We start from the raw sequence: 22,373 nt of genomic DNA on the forward strand, positions 1-22,373 counted from the left end.
GATGGGCACTTTTGCATGTAGTTTTGAAAGAAAAGAAGAATTGCCAAATCTTTATGTATCCTTATGGATTTCTCTCTTGTAGATGTATCCAAAGCAAGTAACAGGACAATGCATTCAAGAAATGGTGTATATGTGCTTTATGTGCTATACTTTTGTCATGGCATTGGACAGAGAATAAAATAGCATTAAGGAAAATCAAGCATTTATTTGTTTTGTTTTTTTATTTTTTTTACTATTTATTTTTGAGAGAGAGAGTGCGCAAGCAGAGTTGGGGCAGAGAGGGAGACAGAGAATCTGAAGCAGGCTGTGTGCTATCAGCACAAAGCCTGACATGGGGCTCAAACCCATGAACCGTGAGATCCTGACCTGAGCCAAAGTCTGACGCTCAACTGACTGAGCAACCCAAGCACCCCAAAAGGAAATCAAATATTTAAAAACTCTCTTATAAAACTAATATAACACTGTATATTAACTAACTGGAATTAAAATTAAAACTTTAAAAGATTAAAATAAAATAAAATAAAATAAAATAAAATAAAATAAATAAGTACTCTCATAAAGTTTATAGTATAGTCATTTAAAAGCAGCTGAAAGGGGGCGCCTGGGTGGCGCAGTCGGTTAAGCGTCCGACTTCAGCCAGGTCACGATCTCGCAGTCCGGGAGTTCGAGCCCCGCGTCAGGCTCTGGGGTGATGGCTCAGAGCCTGGAGCCTGTTTCCGATTCTGTGTCTCCCTCTCTCTCTGCTCCTCCCCCGTTCATGCTCTGTCTCTCTCTGTCCCAAAAATAAATAAACATTGAAAAAAAAAAACCTAAAAAAAAATTAAAAAAAAAAAAAAGCAGCTGAAAGGGAAAAATATCAGTTGGGCAAAAAAATAACTCTTTTTTTTTTTCCCAGAAAATGAATTGCTGTTTGCGTCACCAGAGTTTTTAGTGATAAGAGATAATTCTAAATAGTGTACTGAGATGGCAAAGAGAACAGGCTTTTTGAGTTAGACTCATTTGATTTCAAACCCTGGCCCCACCACTTAATCAGCTTGATCTTGATTGCACAGGTTACTTGAGCTCTCAAAGTCAAAATCATAATGATACTTTCAAAGCATTGTTGTACAGGTTAAATGAGATTATATATATAATCTAAATCCAAATTCTATAGCTATAAATAAATATATACTATATACTATACTATATAATGTATATAAATAATATATCTATAATATATTTGTATATAATAATAAATATATAAAATGTACCATACTATATATAATATATAAATACATATAATAATATATAAAATATAAATATATTATTTATATATAAATATATAATATAAAATATATTATAATAATAAATATATAACATATACTCTACTGTAAATAAATATATAATCTAAATACTATATATATATTTATATTTTTGCCCAACTGATATATATATATATATATATATAGTATTTAGCCTAATTATTGGCATATAAACAATTGGTAGTTGTTGCTAGTATCTTTAAGTACCTGCATTTTTCTAACTTGAAAGAACTTCTGATCCTCATAACTTAACCATTCTTCTTCATAGTGCTGAAAAATCTTTCTTATTGAGAGATGGTTCCCTCAAATCTACTGTATTTGAAATTTCAACTGCCTGTATACTGCTTTACTCTTTCACATTGAACATATGAAACTTTTCAATGAAAATGTGAAAGTGTTTTAACTAGATATTAGCATAGTAGTCTGCAATTTTTATTAGACTTTAGTTACTCCTTACTGATTAATTCTAGAATGGCTTTCCATTTTATTATAACTTTAATAATGTGAAATTTGGCAATCTCCGTGTGTTGCTAGGTAACACAACAGTGGATGAGCTAATGATGAGACTCATGGCTGCAATGGAGATCTTCACAGCCCAACAACAGGAAGATATAAAGGATGAGGTAAGATGAAAGGTTAAGTAGACTTTTAATAGGATTTTGATGGGATAATTTGTCAAATGGAGATGCTTGCCTATGTCATGATTGATAAGTAAGGATAATGAAGATGCATTTCCAGATGAACCAAGGACTTTTATACCATTGAGTTTACCTTTCAGTCCTTTCTTTTCATGACCCTAAGACCCAACAATTTGTTTAACTTTATGGACATTTATACTTTGCTAGATTTGGAGTGGTGACAGGAGGTCAATTTGCAAGAAATGAATTCCGAAGCATATTTACAAAAGAAACGAGAGTCCAGGAAATCCTGTGTACTATGTGGTTTTTTCACTCACTTTCAAGATCCTTCTACTCTTTTTAAATATTGAGATTGATTAGGAGTGAACAGATTTTACATTTGAACATATTTTTGAAACACTGGGAGGCTTAGTAAAAGATCTCCAGAATTCTGAATTTCTCAGTCTCTTTAGTATATTCAGTTGGTATAGATGGCATGAGCATGGAACCTCAAATAAAATAATAATAACAGCAATATTGATAATGACAGTAGTAGTCAACATTTACTGAATATTTATAATGTGCTAAGCACTGAGCTAAGAAGTGATCTCAAAACAACCCCATGAGGTTGTATATGAGTCACAGAAACTCTGCCACAGAGTTCTGGCAGAAAACACATGGCACTTTCAAACTTGGTTATTTGAGAACAGTTTAATAAAAGAACTGTTTATAAAGGTAAGGTCAGGGTTTATGGAAATCAGCAATAGTTAGTACAAACTCTAGGGCAAAGAGGAGCCGTTAACCACCCCTAGGCCTAAATGCGTTGGAGAAGGTGGTATATCGAGAGGGCTGTATCTAGTAGAGGGATACCTGGTAGAGAGGAAACCCAGAAATAGCTTTACTTTCCTTCCAAGCTCTGATCTCCTACTAGTACCTCCTACTGACCTAACCCAACCAGAAGCTGAAAATCAAGAGAACCACCCTGGGCAAAAAGCTAGGTGAAGTGTGGATACTGAGGACCAAATGAGAGATAATCTAATACAGATTGGTACTATTATCTTCACTTCTCAGATGAGAATGCTGAAGATCGAAAGGGTTAAGTTCATTTGCCCAAGATCACATGGCTAGTAGGACCTATAATAATCTCAAGTAATCATTATTGCTATATCAGTCAAAAAATTTCTGGGTTTGGAAAACAGCCTAAAAATTATGAAACACATGCTAGCATTTGTTCGTTTGAGATGCTTATTTCACAGGTACTTATTAAATTATCCCTCCTAATATTTTTAATTGAAAAAATTTTTTTCATAGACAAATAGAGAAAGTTTGATTTCTGAGTAATGATGAAAAGTTTCCAGCTATAGGGAGTACTTTCAATACAATACCCATTAGCTATTACAAATGGAAAACATGTAGACATATTTTTTACTTTATTTGCTTGTCTCTTTCTTCTATTAGACTGAGTTTAAGAACAAGAGTTGGGTCATATTCACATTTATAACTGTATCCCCTAACGGTATACCCAGGATGAAGTAAGCACTCAACAAATGTTTGCTAAATGATTGACTAAATGAATACTTGGCAGAATTCACATGAAATAATGTTAGTTGATGGGGCACCTGGGTGGCTCAGTTGATTAAGTATTCAACCAGCTCAGGTCATGATCTCACAGTTCATGAGTTCAAGCCCCACATCGGGCTCTGTGCTGACAACTTGGAGCCTGGAGCCTGCTTCTGACTCTCTCTCCCTCTCTCTGTGTCCCTCCCCTGCTTGCTCGCTCTCTCTCTCTCTCTCTCTCTCAAAACTAAACATTAAAAATAAAAGAAAGAATGTTAGTTGAAAAAAAGAATTCTTGATTATAGTGGTATAAAATCTGATTAACAAGTTAGCACTAATTAACAAATACGAAAATTTGGAGTGCTGTAACTAGTTTAGAGTTTTAATACACATTAGGTTTCTTTCATTGCTGAAAAAATGATGTTTGTAATTTTCCTTAATAGCCAATGTTTCATTTACTCTAAAGAAAAGGTAATCAGGTATATGGTGGAAAGATATTTATCTGTTACTCTATAAATTGACAATGACATTTTGAAATAATGAAGTACTGTACTTACTTAGGAATTTGTAATAATAGGTGTGTTGCCGTTCATGATTACATTTATCCTGGAATAGAGGCATTGATTGACAATAATTCACTAAACACATTCTTCAGCCATTTAAATCTTGAGTCTCATTAGTACTAGATTTACAGATTATGCTGTATAATAATATGAATGCACTATATTTGCATGCATATTCCCAGTTCATTCTTTCGTCTTAATTTGTGTTCTTCATAATTCATTGGTAAAGAAATTGACTTTAATTCCTTTAATACTGAGCACAAATTTTAATATCAGGGTTACAGGAAAAATCCAAGGCTCCATATAATTGAAATTTTTATTGAAATTTAACTGTAAGAGGTAAGGATTTCTCTTTGTTTTTAGTGTCTTCATGGAAGTTATTATTCAGTTCATAAGTAGAGTTCCTAAGACAAGCTTTTCTAGGTTCAACGACTTGTTTTGGACTATGCATAGATCATAAATGATTTGGTATCTGCTGTGTACGTGACAAGAAACACTGTCCCTTATAATGGCGAATTTGCTTGTACTCTTCAAAAAATTTCAAGTAAGGCTTTATCTTAAGCTTGCAATTATAATCAAATTCATAGACAGGGTTGGGGCACAGCTTCCTAGGCCTGAATTTATGTAAACTTAACTTTGGTTCAGTTGTATCCATTACTTCCCTGATTCCATTGTATTCGTGCAACCAGAGATGCCTATACTATACAAAGCTTTTATTAAATAAAACCAAGCCCAAACATATTCATTCTCTGAATTATTCTTTAATGGCCCAGAATGCACTAACCTTTGTATCACTAATTGTTCTATTTTCTTTTCTTTTTCTTCCAAGATTTTAGTTAAATTTAAGTTAGTTATTAATATATAGTGTAGTATTGGTTTCAAGAGTAGAATTTAGTGATTCATCACTTACATACAACACCCAGTACTCACCACAACAAGTGACCTCCTAATGCCCATTACCCATTTAGCCCATCCCCCCACTGACCTCCCTTCCAGCAACCCTCAGTCTGTTCTCTATATTTAAGAGTCTTTTATGGTTTGCCTCCCTCTCTGTTTATATTTTATTTTTTCTTCCCTTCTCCTATATTCATCTGTTTTCTTTCTTAAATTCCATATATGAGTGAAATCATATGATATTATCTTTCTCTGACTGACTTATTTTGCTTAGATACCAGAAGATACTCTAGCTCCACCCACGTTGTCACAAATGGCAAGATTTTGTTCTTTTTGATGGCTGAGGAATATTCCATTGTATATAATCAAGAAGCATACATTATATAAGCCTCTTGTTTTGGTAGAACGGCCTATAGTTTTATTCAGAGACACTTTCAGTAATGATTTAGTTTGGTTTTTTAAGTGTTTACTGAGCATCTATCAAGTATATAGCTCCGGGCTCAGTCCTGGGGACAGAGAGGTACTTTGCTGCAATGTAGGCTTATTGACAATGAAGGGATGAGGAGAGTAAATATCACTACATGATAGTAGCCACATCTAAAATCTGTTTTTACTTACAGCCTGGTTCCAAACAATAGATACTTTCTAACATGTAAATAGATTCAATTATTTTCATATGCCCTATTTTCTTTAGCCAGTAGTAATCCAGAAAACTCTGATTATAAAGAGTTTATGATACTTAGTTCCTGGTCTGTTTATTATTTCATCCGTTTCTTTGTTCATCCATTCAACAATGTATTTAGAATCCTCAGTGTCATAGGTGCAGGGAATACTTCTTTCCAGATTTTTCTATTTCTTCCTGATTCAGTGTTGGTAGGTTGTATGTTGAAAGGAATATTTTTTTTAGTTTATTTATTTTGAGAGAGAGAGAGAAAGAGAGGAGGGGGAGGGACAGAAAGAAAGGGAGAGAGAATCCCAAGCAGGCTCTGTGCTATCAGCACAGAGCCCAGTGCTATCAGCACAGAGCCCAGTGCAGGGCTCAATCCTGCAAACTGTGAGATCATGACCTGAGCTGAAACCAAGAGTTGGACGACACTTACCTGATGGAACCACCCAGGCACCCTGCAAGGAATTTATCCATTTCTTCTAAATGATCTAATTTATTTGTATACTGGAATGTAATTGTTCATAGTAGTCTCTTATGATCCTTTTTGTAATATTGTGCTATCAATTGTAACATCTCCTCTTTCATTTCTGATCTTATTTATTTGAGCCCTCTGTTTTTCTTGGTGAGTCTGTCTAAAGGCTTGTCAATTTTGTTTATCTTTTCAAAAACTCAGCTCTTAGTTTCACTGAACTCTTATTTATTATTGAAATTTAATTGACATAAAATGGTATATTTTATTTATTATTGAAATTTAATTGATATAAAATGGTTTCAGGTATACAACATATTAATTCAATAATTCTATACATTATTCAGTGCTCACCATGATAAATATAGTTACACTGATCTTTTCTATTGTCTTTTAGTCTCTATTTCTTTCTCCTCTGATCCTTTTACCATTTTTTCCCCTCTGCTAACTTTGGGCTTTGTCCTTCTTTTTCTAGTTCCTTGAGAGTAGTAAAGTTAGATTGTTTATTTGAGATTTTTCTTGTTTCTTGATATAGGCATTTATCACCATGAGCTTATCTCTTATAACTGCATTTGCAGTGTCCCATAAGTTTTGATAGGTTGTATTTCCATCTACATTTGTCTCAAGGTATTTTTTTATTTTTTCTTTGATTTCTTCATTGACTCACTGGTTGTTCAGCATGTTGTTTAAGCTCCACATATTTGTGAATATTCCAGTTTTCTTCTTGTAATTGATTTCTAGTTTCATACCATTTCAGTTGGAAAACATGCTTGATATGATTTCAGTTTTTATTAAGATTTTTTGTGTGCCCTAACATATGATTTATCCTGCACAGTATTCCATGTGTGCTTGAGACGAATGTGTATTCTGATCCCTTTGGGATAAAATGTTCTGTATATGTTTCTTAAGTCCATCTTATCTAACCTGTCATTTTATTCCAGTATTTCCTTATTGACTTTCTGTCTGGATGATATATCCATTGATGAAATTGGGGTATTAAAGTCCCCTACTATTATTGTATTGCTGCCTCTTTCTCCCTTTTAGGTCTGTTAATATTTGTTTTCTATATTTAGGTACTTCTATGTTGGGTGCATAAATATTTTAAAAAGGATTCTTTATCCAATGTTTTTTCTCCATAGTTAATCCCAGATCACAGAAGATAATAATTTCTTTCATCTTGATTTGTATATTCATTTCATAAATATTTATTGATCTTTTCCTATGTACTAGACACTATGTAAAGCACCAGTACCACAGCTGTGAGCAAGATAGGGCCACTGGGCTTACAACTGAGGAAGTAATCAGGAAGATAGAGCCCTGGGAGCACCTAGCCAGAGTGAGCTAGACATGCTGTGTAGGCAACTTGACATGGAGGACAGAGAAGGGCTCTTGCATTCTCCATGTAAGCTATGAGGCAGGTATAACAGGTGAGAATGAAGATAAATAATAATAGCTACTCTTCAGGTTCCTGCTACATGCCAGCCATAGGTATTTCTCAGTGTAATTCCTAGACTACCAGAATGCTTAGCTATCCACCAAGGATTCAAGGCAGTTTGGTATGGATAAGCAATGTAATCAATTTTGTTAACATGTATTTCACATTTTGAAATGTAAAATAAATCGCATTTCATTCATCGTATCTGTTTTATAGGCTGCTCATATACAACAAGGAGTGCATTGGTTGTTTTATTGAGACAAATTCATTTAACTGGGGCAGTTTACTTTGGCTTCTGAACTATTATGTCATTCATATGTTATTGTTAAACTTATATTCATTTTTCCTTGCTTAAATCAGTTATATTATCTTCTTAATTCCCCAAAATTGATCGTGGCTAAACTACCCTACAATGCAGTAATTGTACTATGAGATATTTACCCAAAGGATACAAAAATTCAAAAGGATAGGTGCCCCCTGATGTTTATAACAGCAGTACCTACAACCGCCAAACTATGGAAACAGCCCACATGTCCATCGATTGATGAATGGGTAAAGAAGATGTGATGTGTATATACGCACACACACACACACACACACGTACAATAAAATATTCCTCATCCATCAAAAAAATGAAATCTTGTCATTTGCAAAATGTGGATGGAGCTAGAGAGTATTATGCTAAGCAAAATAACTCAGAGAAAAACAAATACCATAGGATTTCACTCATGCGGAATTTAAGAAATGAAACAAAGGAGCAAAGGGGTAAAAAAAGAGAGGCAGACCAAGAAACAGACTCTAAACTATAGAGAACAAACTGATGGTTACCCGAGGGGAGGTGGGCAGGGATATGGGTTAAATAGGTGATGGGTGATGGATATTAAGGAGTACATGTGTTGTGATGAGCACCAGGTATTATATGAAAGTGTTGCATCACCATATTGTACACCTGAAACTAATATTACACTGTAAGTTAACTAAGTGGAATTTAAATGAAAACTTTTTTTAAAAATCTGTGCATGGTTTATAGCAACATTATTCATAATAGCCAAGAGGTAGAAACAACACGAGTGTCCATAAAGGGACAAGGGTAAAAAATAACAACAACAAAAAAGTGGCATATGCATACAATGGAATACTATTCAGCCTTAAAAATGAATTCTGGTAGAGGCTACAATATCAGATAAATCTTGAAAACATTATGCCAATTCTCAAAAAGAAAAGGGAGGTGACCCAAATAGATAAAATCATGAATGAAAATGGAATTATTACAACCAGTCCCTCAGAAATACAAGCAGTTATCAGGGAATACTATAAAAAATTATATGCCACCAAACTGGACAACCTGGAAAAAATGGACAAATTCCTAAGCACCCACACACTTCCAAAACTCAAACAGGAAGAAATAGAAAACTTGAACAGACCCATAACCAGCAAAGAAATTGAATCAGTTATCAAAAATCTCCCAAAAAAATAAGAGTCTAGGACCAGATGGCCTCCTTGGGGAATTCTGCCAGACATTTAGAGCAGAGATAATACCTATCCTTCTCAAGCTTTTCCAAAAAATTGAAAGGGAAGGAAAACTTTTTTTTTTTTTTTAATTTTTTTTTTCAACGTTTATTTATTTTTGGGACAGAGAGAGACAGAGCATGAACGGGGGAGGGGCAGAGAGAGAGGGAGACACAGAATCGGAAACAGGCTCCAGGCTCTGAGCCATCAGCCCAGAGCCCGACGCGGGGCTCGAACTCACGCACCGCGAGATCGTGACCTGGCTGAAGTCGGACGCTTAACCGACTGCGCCACCCAGGCGCCCCGGGAAGGAAAACTTTCAAAGTAATGAAGCCAGCATTACTTTGATTCCTAAACCAGACAGAGACCCAGCAAAAAAGAACTACAGGCCAATTTCCCTGAGAAATATGGATGCAAAAATTCTCAATAAGATACTAGCCAATCGAATTCAACAGCATATAAAAAGAATTATTCACCATGATCAAGTGGGATTCATTCCTGGGCTGCAGGGCTGGTTCAACATTCACAAATCAATCAATGTGATACATCACATTAATAAAAGAAAAGATAAGAACCATATGATCCTGTCAATCGATGCAGAAAAAGCATTTGACAAAATTCAGCATCCTTTCTTAATAAAAACCCTCGAGAAAGTTGGGATAGAAGGAACATACTTAAACATCATAAAAGCCATTTATGAAAAGCCCACAGCTAACATCATCCTCAGTGGGGAAAGACTGAGAGCTTTCCCCCTGGGACCGGGAACACGACAGGGATGTCCATTCTCACGGCTGTTGTTTAACATAGTGTTGGAGGCTCTAGCATCAGCAATCAGACAACCAAAGGAAATCAGAGGCATCAAAATTGGCAAAGATGAAGTCAAGCTTTCACTTTTTGCAGATGACATGATATTATACATGGAAAACCCGACAGACTCCACCAAAAGTCTGCTATAACTGATACATGAATTCAGCAAAGTCACAGGATACAAAATCAATGTACAGAAATTGGTTGCGTTCTTATACACTAATAATGAAGCAACAGAAAGACAAATAAAGAAACTGATCCCATTCACAATTGCACCAAGAATCATAAAATACCTAGGAATAAACCTAACCAAAGATGTAAAAGATCTGTATGCTGAAAACTATAGAAAGCTTATGAAGGAAATTGAAGAAGGTATAAAGAAATGGAAAAACACTCTGTATTCATGGATTGGAAGAATAAATATTGTTGAAATGTCAATACTGCCCAAAGCCATCTACACATTCAATGCAATCCCAATCAAAATTGCACCAGCATTCTTCTCAAAGCTGGAACAAGCAATCCTAAAACTTGTACGGAACCACAAAAGACTCCAAATAGCCAAAGTAATTTTGAAGAAGAAGACCAAAGCGGGAGGCATCACAATCCCAGACTTCAAGCTATACTACAAAGCTGTAATCATTAAGACAGCATGGTATTGGCACAAGAACAGATACATAGACCAACGGAATAGAATAGAGACTCCAGAATTAGACCCACAAAAGGATGGCCAACTCATCTTTGACAAAGCAGGAAAGAACATCTAATGGAAAAAAGTCTCTTTAACAAATGGTGCTGGGAGAACTGGACAGCAACATGCAGAAGAATGAAACTAGACCACTTTCTTACACCATTCAAAAAAAAAAAAAAAAACCACCTCAAAATGGATAAAGGACCTGAATGTGAGACAGGAAACCATCAAAACCCTAGAGGAGAAAGGAAAAAACCTCTCTGGCCTCAGCCGCAGCAATTTCTTACTTGACACATCCCCAAAAGCAAGGGAATTAAAAACAAAAATGAACTATTGGGACTGCGTGAAGATAAAAAGTTTCTGCACTGCAAAGGAAACAATCAACAAAACTAAAAGGCAACCAAGGGAATGGGAAAAGATATTTGCAAATGACATATCGGACAAAGGGCTAGTATTCAAAACCTATAAAGAACTCACCAAACTACACACCCAAAAAACAAAGAATCCAGTGAAGAAATGGGCAGAAAACTTGAATAGACACTTCTCTAAAGAAGACATACAGATGGCCAACAGGCACATGAAAAGATGCTCACATCACTCCTCATCAGGGAAATACAGATCAAAACCACGCTCAGATACCACCTCACACCAGTCAGAGTGGCTAAAATGAACAAATCAGGAGACTATAGATGCTGGTGAGGATGTGGAGAAACAGGAACCCTCTTGCACTGTTGGTGGGAATGCAAACTGGTGCAGCCGCTCTGGAAAACAGTGTGGAGGTTCCTCAAAAAATTAAAAATAGATCTACCCCATGACCCAGCCAATAGCACTGCTAGGAATTTACCCAAGGGATACAGGAGTGCTGATGCATAGGGGCACTTGTACCCTAATGTTTATAGCAGCACTCTCAACAATAGCCAAATGATGGAAAGAGCCTAAATGTCCATCAACTGATGAATGGATAAAGAAATTGTGGTTTATATACACAATGTCATACTACGTGGCAATGAGAAAGAATGAAATATGGCCTTTTGTAGCAACGTGGATGGAAGTGGAGAGTTGTTACGCTGAGTGAAATAAGTCTACAGAGAAAGACAGATATCATATGTTTTCACTCTTATATGGATCTTGAGAAACTTAACAGAAGACCATGGGGGAGGGGAAGGAAAAAAAAAAAGAGGTCGGAGATGGAGGGAGCCAAACCATAAGAGACTCTTAAAAACTGAGAACAGGGGCGCCTGGGTGGCGCAGTCGGTTAAGCGTCCGACTTCAGCCAGGTCACGATCTCGCGGTCCGTGAGTTCGAGCCCCGCGTCAGGCTCTGGGCTGATGGCTCGGAGCCTGGAGCCTGTTTCCGATTCTGTGTCTCCCTCTCTCTCTGCCCCTCCCCCGTTCATGCTCTGTCTCTCTCTGTCCCAAAAAAATAAATAAACGTTGAAAAAAAAATTAAAAAAAAAAAAAACTGAGAACAATCTGAGGGTTGATGGGGGTGGGAGGGAGAGGTGGGTGGTGATGGGTATTGAGGAGGGCGCCTGCTGGGATGAGCACTGGGTATTGTATGGAAACCAATTTGATAATAAATTTCATATTAAAAAAAAAGAAAAGAAAACATTATGCCAAGTGAAATAAGTCACACAAAAAAAAAAACACAATTGGGCAAGAAAAATAAAAGGCATCCACATTGGAAAGGAAGAAGTAAAATTATCTCTATTCAAAAATAATATGATCTTATATTTTGAAAACCCTAAAGATTCCACACAAATAGACTGTTAGAGCATATTTGGCAAAGTTACAGGATACCAAATTTAAAAATCAGTTGTATTTATATACACTAGCCATGAAAAATTTGGAAAGGAAATTTAGAAAACAAATTTCATTTACAACTGCATCAAGAATAATAAAATACTTAGAAATAAATTAACCAAGGAGACCCAAACCTTGTATACTGAAAACTACAAAATACTGCTGAAAGAAATTAGGAAGACCCGAATAAATGGAAATACCTCCCCTGTTCACAGGATTGGAAGACTTAATAATGTTTAGATGACAACATTATCTAAAGCTATCCGTAATGCGGGGCGCCTGGGTGGCGCAGTCGGTTAAGCGTCCGACTTCAGCCAGGTCACGATCTCGCGGTGCGTGAGTTCGAGCCCCGCGTCGGGCTCTGGGCTGATGGCTCAGAGCCTGGAGCCTGTTTCCAATTCTGTGTCTCCCTCTCTCTCTGCCCCTCCCCCGTTCATGCTCTGTCTCTCTCTGTCCCAAAAATAAATAAACGCTGAAAAAAAAAATTTTTTTTAATAAAAAATAAAAAAATAAAGCTATCCATAACGCAATGCAGTCTTAGGCAAAATCCCAGAGACAGTTTTTTGCAGAAATAGAAAAACCCATCTTAAAATTCATGTGGAACCCTGAATAGCCAAAACAATCTTGAAAAAGAAGAACAAAGTTGGAGGAATCACATTTCACAGTTTCAAAACTTATCAAAAACCTACAGTTTCAAAACAGTGTGGTACTAGCATAAAAGATAGACATAAAGACCGATGGAATAGAAAAGAGAGCCCAGAAATGTACTCATAGGTATGGTCGGTTGGTTTTCAACAAAGGCCCCAAGACTATTCATGAGGAAGGAACAGTCTCTTCAATAAATGGTTTGGGAAAACTAGATACCCAGGTAGGAAAGAGTGAAGTTGAACCCATATCTAGCACCATATACAAACATTAACTCAAAATGGATCGAAGACCTAAAACTATAAAACTCTTAGAACATACTACAGATAAAAATCTTCATGATTTTGTCTTAAATATGACACCAAAAGCACAGATAACATAAGGAAAAAACAGGTAAGTTGGGCTTCATAAAAATTAAAAACTTACTGCTGTATAGAAATGCAACAAACGTTTCTGTACACTGATTTTGTATTCTGTGACTTTACTGAACACGTGTGTCAGTCCTAGCAGCTTTTTGGTGGAGTCCTTCAGGTTTTCTGTGTAGAGTATCATGTCGTCAGCAAATAGTGTATGTTTCACTTATTCCTTGCCAATTTGGATACTTTTTGTTGTCTGATTACTGTGGCTAGGACTTCCAGCACTATGCTAAACGGAAGTGGTGAGAGTGGACATCCCTGTCTTGTTCCTGATCATAGAGGTAAAGCTCTCAATTGAGGATGATATTAGCTATGGGTTTTTCCTATATGCCCTTTATTATGTTGAGGTATGTTCCCTCTAACCGTACTTTGTTGAAGGTTTTTATCATGAATGGATGTTGTACTTTGTCAAATGTGGGGGGGTTTTTTGCATCTTTTGAGAGGATCATATGATTCTTATCCTTTCTTTTGTTAATGTGGTATATCTTGTTGATTAATTTGTGAATAGTGAACCACCACTCTTGAAGCCCAGGAATAAATCCCACTTGATCATGGTGGGATTATTTTAATGTACTGTGGATTCAGTTTGCTAGTATTTTATTGAGAATTTTTGCATCCATGTTCATTGAGACTATTGGCCTGTAGTTGTCTTTTGTAGTGGAGTCTTTGTCTCCAAAGACTTTTGGTATCACAGTAATGCTGGCCTCAGAAAATGAATTTGGAAGTTTTCCTTCCATTTCTATATTTTGGAATAGTTTGAGAAGAGTAGGTATTAACTCTTCTTTAAATGTTTGGTAGAATTCCCCTGTGAAGCTATCTGGCCCTGGACTTTTGTTTGTTGGGAGATTTTTGATTACAGATTTAATTTCTTTGCTGGTTATCAGTCTATCAAACTTTCTGTTTCTTCCGATTTCAGTTTTGGTAGTTTATGTTTCTAGGAATTTATCCATTTTTTTCTAGGTTATCCAATTTCTTGCCATATAATTTTTCATAATATTGTCCTTTAATTGTATCTGTGGTGTTGGTTGTTATTTCTCTTCTGTTATTTTCAATAATAGCCAAATTATGGAAAGATCCCAAATGTCCATTGACTGATGAATGGCTAAAGATGTGGTATATAGTTACAATGGAATATTATTCAGTCATAAAAATGAATGAAATCTTAATAGTTGCGGTAACATGGGTGGAGCTAGAGAGTATTATGCTAAGGTAAGTAAGTCAGAGAAAGACAAATACCATATAATTTAACCATACGTTTTACAAAACAAGTGAACATAGGGGCAAAAAAAAAAAAAGAGAGAGAGAGAGAGAAAGGGAGGGAGAGAGGCAGACCATGAAACAGACTCTTAATTATAGAGAACAAACTGATGGGTTACTGGAGGGGAGATGGGTTAAATAGATGATGGGTCTTAAGGTGGGCACTTGGGATGAGCACCAAGTGTTGTAAGTGATGAATCACTAAATTCTACACCTGAAACTAATATTGCACTGTTTGTTAACTGGCTGGAATTTAAATAAACACTTTTAGGAAAAAATTAAAAACTTTTATGCTTCAAAGGACACTATTGAGAGTGAAAACCCACAGAATGGAAGAAAATACTTGCAAATCATATATAAAAAGGGATTAATATCCAGAATATATAATGAACACCCACAACTGAACAACAGAAGTCAAGCAACACAATTCAAAATTGGGCAAAGATTGAATAGACATTTCTCTGAAGAAGATTCTCAAATGGCTAACAAGCACAAGAAAAGGTGCTCAACATCATCAGTCATTAAGGAAATACAAATCAAAACCACAAGGAGATGCCACTTCATATCCAGTAGAATGGCTAAAATCAAAAAGAATAGAAATTAACAGAATTTGGAGAAAGTAAAAGCCTTGTACATTGCTGATTGGAATGTAAAGTGGTGCATGTGCTGTGGAAAACAGTTTGGAAGTTCCTCAAAAAGTTAAATATAGAATTACTGCATTACTTGCTAATCCACTTTCAGGTATGAATACCCAAAAGAATTAAAAACGAGAACTCAGATACTTACTTGTTCATAAATGTTCATTGCAGCATTATTTACAATAACCAAAAAGTGGAAACAGTCCAAATGTCCATCAGCAGATGAATGGATTAAAAACTGTGTTATATCCATACCAAGAATGTTATTCAACTATAATACAGGTTGAGGTACTGATACACGCTGCAACATGGATGAGCCTTGAAGACCCTGAAATGAAAGATGCCAGATGCAAAAGGCCAAATATTGTATCATTCTACTTGTATATCTTGAACAGACAAATTTATAAGAACAGCAAGTAGAGTAGAGCTTACTCCAGACTAGAGGTATGAGGCAGGTTGGGGAGTTACTGCTTAATGGGTATAGAGTTTCTGTTTGATGTGATGAAAATGTTATGGAAATAGTGTAATGGTTTGCACAACACTGTGAATGTAGTTAATGCCACTAAATCGTCCACTTAAAATAGTAAATTTTATATTATGTGTATTTTAGCATAATAAAAAAATAACCCACTAACAAAATCCACGTTCAGTGGTTTTGAGTTCTGAGAAGTGAGAGATTGCTGTGGACTGGCAACATGAGAAGTTCTTGATTGTTGAGGTCAGTACTTGCTGGAAACTACTGGGAACTGACATAGAATGGAAAAGATTCCAGCCCTGCTTTCATAGGCTTTAATCCTGAGCAGTTTATTAGTCTGTATTAAATTCCAAACTTTTATACCTTAGGGAAGCAAGGGTGTCAGTTGAAGTACCTTAAAAAAGAAAGTAAATGTGTTGAATATCTGCTAGTGCTGAGCACTGTTAGACTTTTCCTGAAAATAATCACTTCTAGTTTTCATCATAACCTTGTGAAATAGTTATTATCCCCATTTTATTGAAGAGAAAGCAGACACATATAATACTTATAAAAGTTTGCCCAAAGTCACACAACTGTGTCAAAACCGGAATACATACTTCTGTCCTTTTGTATATCATGATCCCCTGTAAAGCTGAGTTACATTTACATTAAAGATTTGAAGGATGAACTGAAAGCAATGTTCTTATCAAGATTAGGTAGAATCAGAGTGGGCTGACCTGAAAGGTAGGTCAGACATTCCTAGATTCCCAAATACCATATTCACTTGAGTAGAATAAGAAAATTTGTCATACTGTCTACTCTTATGCATGGAATAATGCTCACTGTTAAAAAGTTATATCCATGCCCTGTTTATTTACATTTGTTGCTCTTAAAGTGCCTGCTGATGGATCCGTCCAGCCATGCTTGACACCTCAGAGTGAAGTTAATATTTGTTATATATGAAACTAATGTAAAGGGATTTATGACTCAATATTGGCATTACAATTCAACACACCTGTTGAGCCAGCCCTTCACATTTTTTCCTTCCTTTGCCTGAGGTGTAGAGGCTTCTTCATGGATTACAGTAACACTTTTTGACAAGCTTAGACTGGGTGGAGCTGCCTTGTAATGACAGAACACAATTGATGATATCTCAGTAATGCATTCTTTTTTGATTTGGGCTGTCAACATTTATTACTGTAGAAGCAATCATTGTTAAACAACTTGCCCAACCTGTCCACTTTTTGTTTTTAGTAAAAGTACAGTCTAACAAAATATGTTTATTATCTTAATTATGCTATATTACCTAGCTTGGGGTGGGTAATATATCTAGTTATTATATTTTATTTTGTGTACCATTGTTTTAAAAGTAGCTCCAAATAAAAATTAAAACCTACTTCTTCTAAAGTGTTCTCAAGTGGCTGTTGAGACCTTCCCAATGTAATCCAATGTAATAAACCTGACAGGCATCCAAAGAAAATGTTAACTGAAACTCTCTTAAGGCAAATCCTTTAAAAAGAGGCAGAAGAAACTTTTCGTGTCTTAAATATGACACTACCTAAATCCTTATCTTTAGAGACAAATACTCTTTGTGAATATTTCTCTCCCACTAGGCAGTATATCTAATTAGCTATCATGCCAGCAAACAGGTAATTGTAATATAGTATGAAAACATAGCAGTGGCAATAAATACAAGGAACAGAGATGACCCAAAGAAGACTTCTTAGAGGAGGAAACATTTAAGTCTTAAAGGATGATATATAGATGTTTACCAGGTAAACCACCATTAATTCATTTCTTTGACCCCTAAACCAACACATTTTTATTAAGGACTTGCTATATGCCCACATTGTGCTAAGCACTAATGTACAAGATGATACAGTCCTTAGATGTTAAGTGACATGCAAACAAAGGATTCCAGTATAATGATATAATTCCCATGATAGAGACATATGTAGGGTGTTAAATCTGCCTATCAGAGTTAGAAAGAAAGACCTCACCAGGGAGAATTCTATTAAGCTAAAAAAAAAAAAAAGGCAACATTGTAGTAGGTAGACGTGTGAAGAAGTGTCTTCTAGAAAAAACAGAGATACTTTTCTAATAGATAGCTAGATTGGAAGACTGAAAGACCCATTTTATAATTAAGTGGGGACTACCTCATTAATTAGCAGAAAGATTCTAATTTCAGATTAGATATTTCAGTTCAACAATAAGTATATATACACCGCATTTCCTATTAATACTTATCTTTACAGACCATTTTTACCATAAAGCATACCAAAGTTAGTCAAAGCAAAAAAAAAAAAAAAATGATTCCCTACACTCCACACTTCTAAAGTTTTGTTACTGTTAGAGGTGTATGTATGTGTGTTTATGTTTGTGTGTTTTAATGTCTGGACATATATAGGAAAATATCCTAGAGAAAATTTTGGCAGACTATAGAAACTATTTTAATAGAGGATTTGCTTTTGGAATTCTTGGCTGCATGGCATTGTTTTATTGAAGTAATTCACTGCTTATATACTAAAATATTCATCACAGCTTTGCACACCTTTGGAGTCTTGGACTAGGAATGTTTATTACCCTTGAATTAGAAGAGAGAACACTAATATGCCTGGTGGAGAACAACTTGAACTCTTACTCATTTGCTCATGGGAATACACAATGTTTCAGCCACTCAGAAAAAGCTTGACCTTTCCTCAGAAAGTTTGACCGTACGCTTAACATACAGCCTAGATATTAACTCTAAAAATGTGAAAACTAATGTTCACACCAAAACCTGTACATGAATGTTCATAAAAGCTCTGTTCATAATTTCCAAAGCTGGAAACAATTCAAATGTCCTTCATTATCTTTCAGTTCACCTTCAGTGGATAAATGGATAAATTATACCATGTTCTATCCATACAATGGAATACTACTCTGCAATAAAAAGGAACAAACTATTGATATTTACAACAACTTGGATATATTAAAAAGGCATTTGCTTAGTAGAAGTCAGTCTTTAAAGGTTACATACTATATAGTTCCATTATATGGTAGTTTTGAAAAGATAAAACTATAGGCATGGGGAACCAATCAGTGGTTGTTAGGAGTTAGGACTCAGGAGAGAATATGACTACAAAGGAATTGCACCAGGGATTTTTGGGGGGGACAGTGGAAGTTTTCTGTATCATATTTTGGTGATGGTTACATGAATCTATACGTGTGTTGAAACTTATAGAACTATATACCAAAAATAATCCATGTTGTAGTATGTTTGCTTAAAAAATAAGATCAAAAGCAAAGAAAATTAACAGCCCATAGAAGTAACTATAAAATGGGCTTCAGCAAAAATTTACAGTTCTTTTATTGTTCTTTTTTATTGTATTACTAATGTTATTTGTTGCCTGTGATAATAACAACATTTATTGAGTCCCTACTCTTAGGGACCAGGCCATTTGCATTCCTCCTATAAATTCTTCAAGATAGGTATTATTATACCCATGGTACAGAAAAGGAAACTGGCACAGAACATTAAATGACTTTCCCAAGCCAGATACAAATTGGGGGTCGGGGGAATCTTATTTTATACACAGCAGTTGGGATTGCACTAACTTTACCAGTATAGACTGCATCTATTGGAGTAGCAGTTCCCAAAAGTATGGTACAGTGGCTGCTAACATCACTATTACCGGAGGAGTCTGTTAAAATGCATGTTTCTGGTTTTCAGTCTCTTCTTGTATAAAATGGGATGATAATTATACTTACCCTGATGTGCAGGTTTGGAAGATTAAATAAGATAATATGTGTAAAATAGGTACTAGTACCTAGTATTTACTAAAAGGTATATAAATAAATATCTATTGCTGTTATTTTTATTCTAGGCTGAGCTGAAAGGAACTTTAGATATCATTTAATCTTAATTTAATACTACAGTTGAGGAATTGAGAGTTATACAAGTTGTTTGCCCAAAATCACTTACAGAATCAGGCCTTTTGTTGTTATTTTTTCTCCTTTTAATGTTATTTTCTCTTAATTGAAATTAAATATTTCTCTTATAATAAGAAATCCAGTAGGTGTATAGGAGTTGGGAGAAAGATTTTCAGATGCTTTCAAATTACAACCTTTTGTCTTTAAGTAACATTTTCCTTTTTTTTAAGTTGAGGTATAATTGACATACAACATTATATTACTTTTAGTTGTAGAACATAACGATCCAATATATGTATATGTTGTGAAATGATCAGCACAATAAGTCTTCTTAACATCCTTCACCATACGTGGTAATAGAATTTTTTGTGAGTAATGATAACTTTTAGGATTTTTGTAAGTTTCTTTTTTTTTATTTTTTTTTAACGTTTATTTATTTTTGAGACAGAGAGAGACAGAGCATGAATGGGGGAGGGGCAGAGAGAGAGGGAGACACAGAATCGGAAGCAGGCTCCAGGCTCTGAGCCATCAGCCCAGAGCCCGACATGGGGCTCGAACTCACAGACCGTGAGATTGTGACCTGAGCTGAAGTCGGACCCTTAACCGACTGAGCCACCCAGGCGCCCCATGGATTTTTGTAAGTTTCAAAAATGCAGTACAGTATTATTAACTATAGTTGCTGTTCTGTATGGTACATCTCCATGGCTTATCTATCTTATAACTGGTAATTTGTGTCTTTTGACCACCTTTATCCATTTCGGCCAACCCCACCTCTGGCAACCACCAGTCTTTTCGTTGTTATGTATGAGCTTGGTTTTTTGGTTTGCTTGTTTGGATTCCACATATAAGTGAGATCACACACAGTATTTGTCTTTTTCTGTCTGACTTATTTCACTTAGCATATTGCCCGCAAGGTCCATCCATGTTGTCACAAATGGCAAGATTTCGTTCTTTTTTATGGCTGAGTAGTGTTCCGTTGCATATTTATACTCCAGTTTCTTTATCTATTCATCCATTGGTAGATATTTGGGTTGTTTCTATATCTTGGCTATTGTAAATAATGCTGCAGTGAACATGAGGGTACATACGTGTTTTTGAGTTAGTATTTTTGTTTTCTTCAGATGAATACCCAGAAGTGGAATTGCTGGATCATATGGTAGTTCTACTTTAATTTTGGGGGGGAACCTCCATACTGTTTTCCATAGTAGCTGCACCAATTTACACATTTGTCTTTTTAAATAGATTTATCCTAGAAAAAATAATTCCTTAAATTCTTTTTCATAAAGCTCTTATAAACATTTGTATATATTTGATTATACTACCTTAACAGTTGTAAAAAGGTTTTATCCTTAGGAAAATATGAACTAGAATAACTATGTAAAATGCAAAGAATAGAGCCTATGGAATCTATTCACTGCGTATATTCCAGATGTAACTGAGACAAAGAACATGTTCTTTGTAGTCCTGAACTAGTTTATTCATGCAAAGCAATAGAAAAATTCAGCTTTGCAAGTAACCTAAAGCGTTTGTGAACATCTCTTATCTGGGAAGGGGGTGAAAGTTTCTATACAACTTTTTAATCCAAATATCAATTTAAATATATAGCTATAGCTATCTAATTACTATTTACTAGGAGACTGAACTACAGAATTTCTCTTTGAAAGTCAGAACCAGTCAACCATGGAGAACAGTCTTTATATGCCTAAGAGCCCTTTCATATTTGCTCCTCAAAATGACAGCCTTCTGTCAAAAAAGTAACTAACACATACCTACCCCCTTGCTCCCTCATTCCAAGCTGGAGGAACTACCCATTCCCTATTCATATACTTTCTCTTTAATCACTGAACATAGGTTAGCTGGTAAAATACTTGCTCTGCATTTTAGTACAACAAAAATTCTTTCAGTACCTGCCATGTACCAAGATGCACTGGGAGACACAGTTTCTACCGTCAGAGAGCTTGCCACTTATCTCTAAAAAGGAATCCTCAGTACATGAAGCAATTAGAGAATAATTAGGTTCAAAACAGGGAGACACACAAGTGGAATGGAAAGAAGTTGTTTGGAAGATTAAGAGAAAAGAATAAATTAAAGGAATCTGAAGAGAGATGTGGTTTGAATTAGGCCCTCAGTAACTAGAAGAAAGTCCTTGCCTGAGAATAGCTCACTGTCTCATGAGAGGCAACTATAAATTAGTCATGAAGAGTTTATGGTGCCATAGTGCCTGAATTCAAATCCTAATTCTGCCACTTAGCAGCTACATAACCTTGAGAATAATCTCTTAATCTCTCTGTGCCTCAGTTTCCTCAGTTAGTAGTTATTTGATAGGATTAAACCCATTGATATCTGTAAAGTGCTTAGATTAGTACCTGGCATCTACTAAGTACTTATGAAATACTTTCTGTATAATATAAACTGAGTTTGGAATAATGAGTAGGAAGTAATCATTTGGACTAAGGAAGAACATTTAAAAATAAGGAAATGTGATACAACTTGTAGGTGTGATATACGGGACATGTGGAAAATGAGAAGTAATTTAATAAAGCAAGAAGGAGGGGTTGGTAGACGGAAGGGAGGAGATAAGAGTCTGAAAATGGCCATTAGGGCCACATGTTGAAGGCACTCTGCTATAGAATTTGGATCTTAAACTGGGCACTGGAGTATTTGTCATTTCTTTTAAGCAGGAAGTTGACATAATTAGATTTGTAATTTAGGAAACTAATTCTGATGACCGTGCTATTTGCT

At 35.5% G+C, this 22,373-nt stretch overlaps 1 protein-coding gene across 3 annotated transcripts in view; it reads left to right on the forward strand.

Annotated features, from left to right (window-relative positions):
- FAF1 (Fas associated factor 1) overlaps positions 1-22,373 on the forward strand; it is a 520,107-nt gene that overhangs the window by 412,273 nt on the left and 85,461 nt on the right. For all 3 annotated transcript variants that reach the window (XM_047085885.1, XM_047085886.1, XM_047085887.1), the window contains one exon: positions 1,836-1,924. In XM_047085885.1, coding sequence (XP_046941841.1) covers positions 1,836-1,924 — 89 coding nt within the window. The remainder of the gene's footprint in view (positions 1-1,835; positions 1,925-22,373) is intronic.

The sequence above is a fragment of the Lynx rufus genome, unplaced genomic scaffold, assembly GCF_022079265.1.
Source record: "Lynx rufus isolate CCGP_SWC_20201006 ecotype Redwood Valley unplaced genomic scaffold, mLynRuf1.p SCAF_2, whole genome shotgun sequence".
NCBI classification, from domain to species: Eukaryota; Metazoa; Chordata; class Mammalia; order Carnivora; family Felidae; genus Lynx; species Lynx rufus.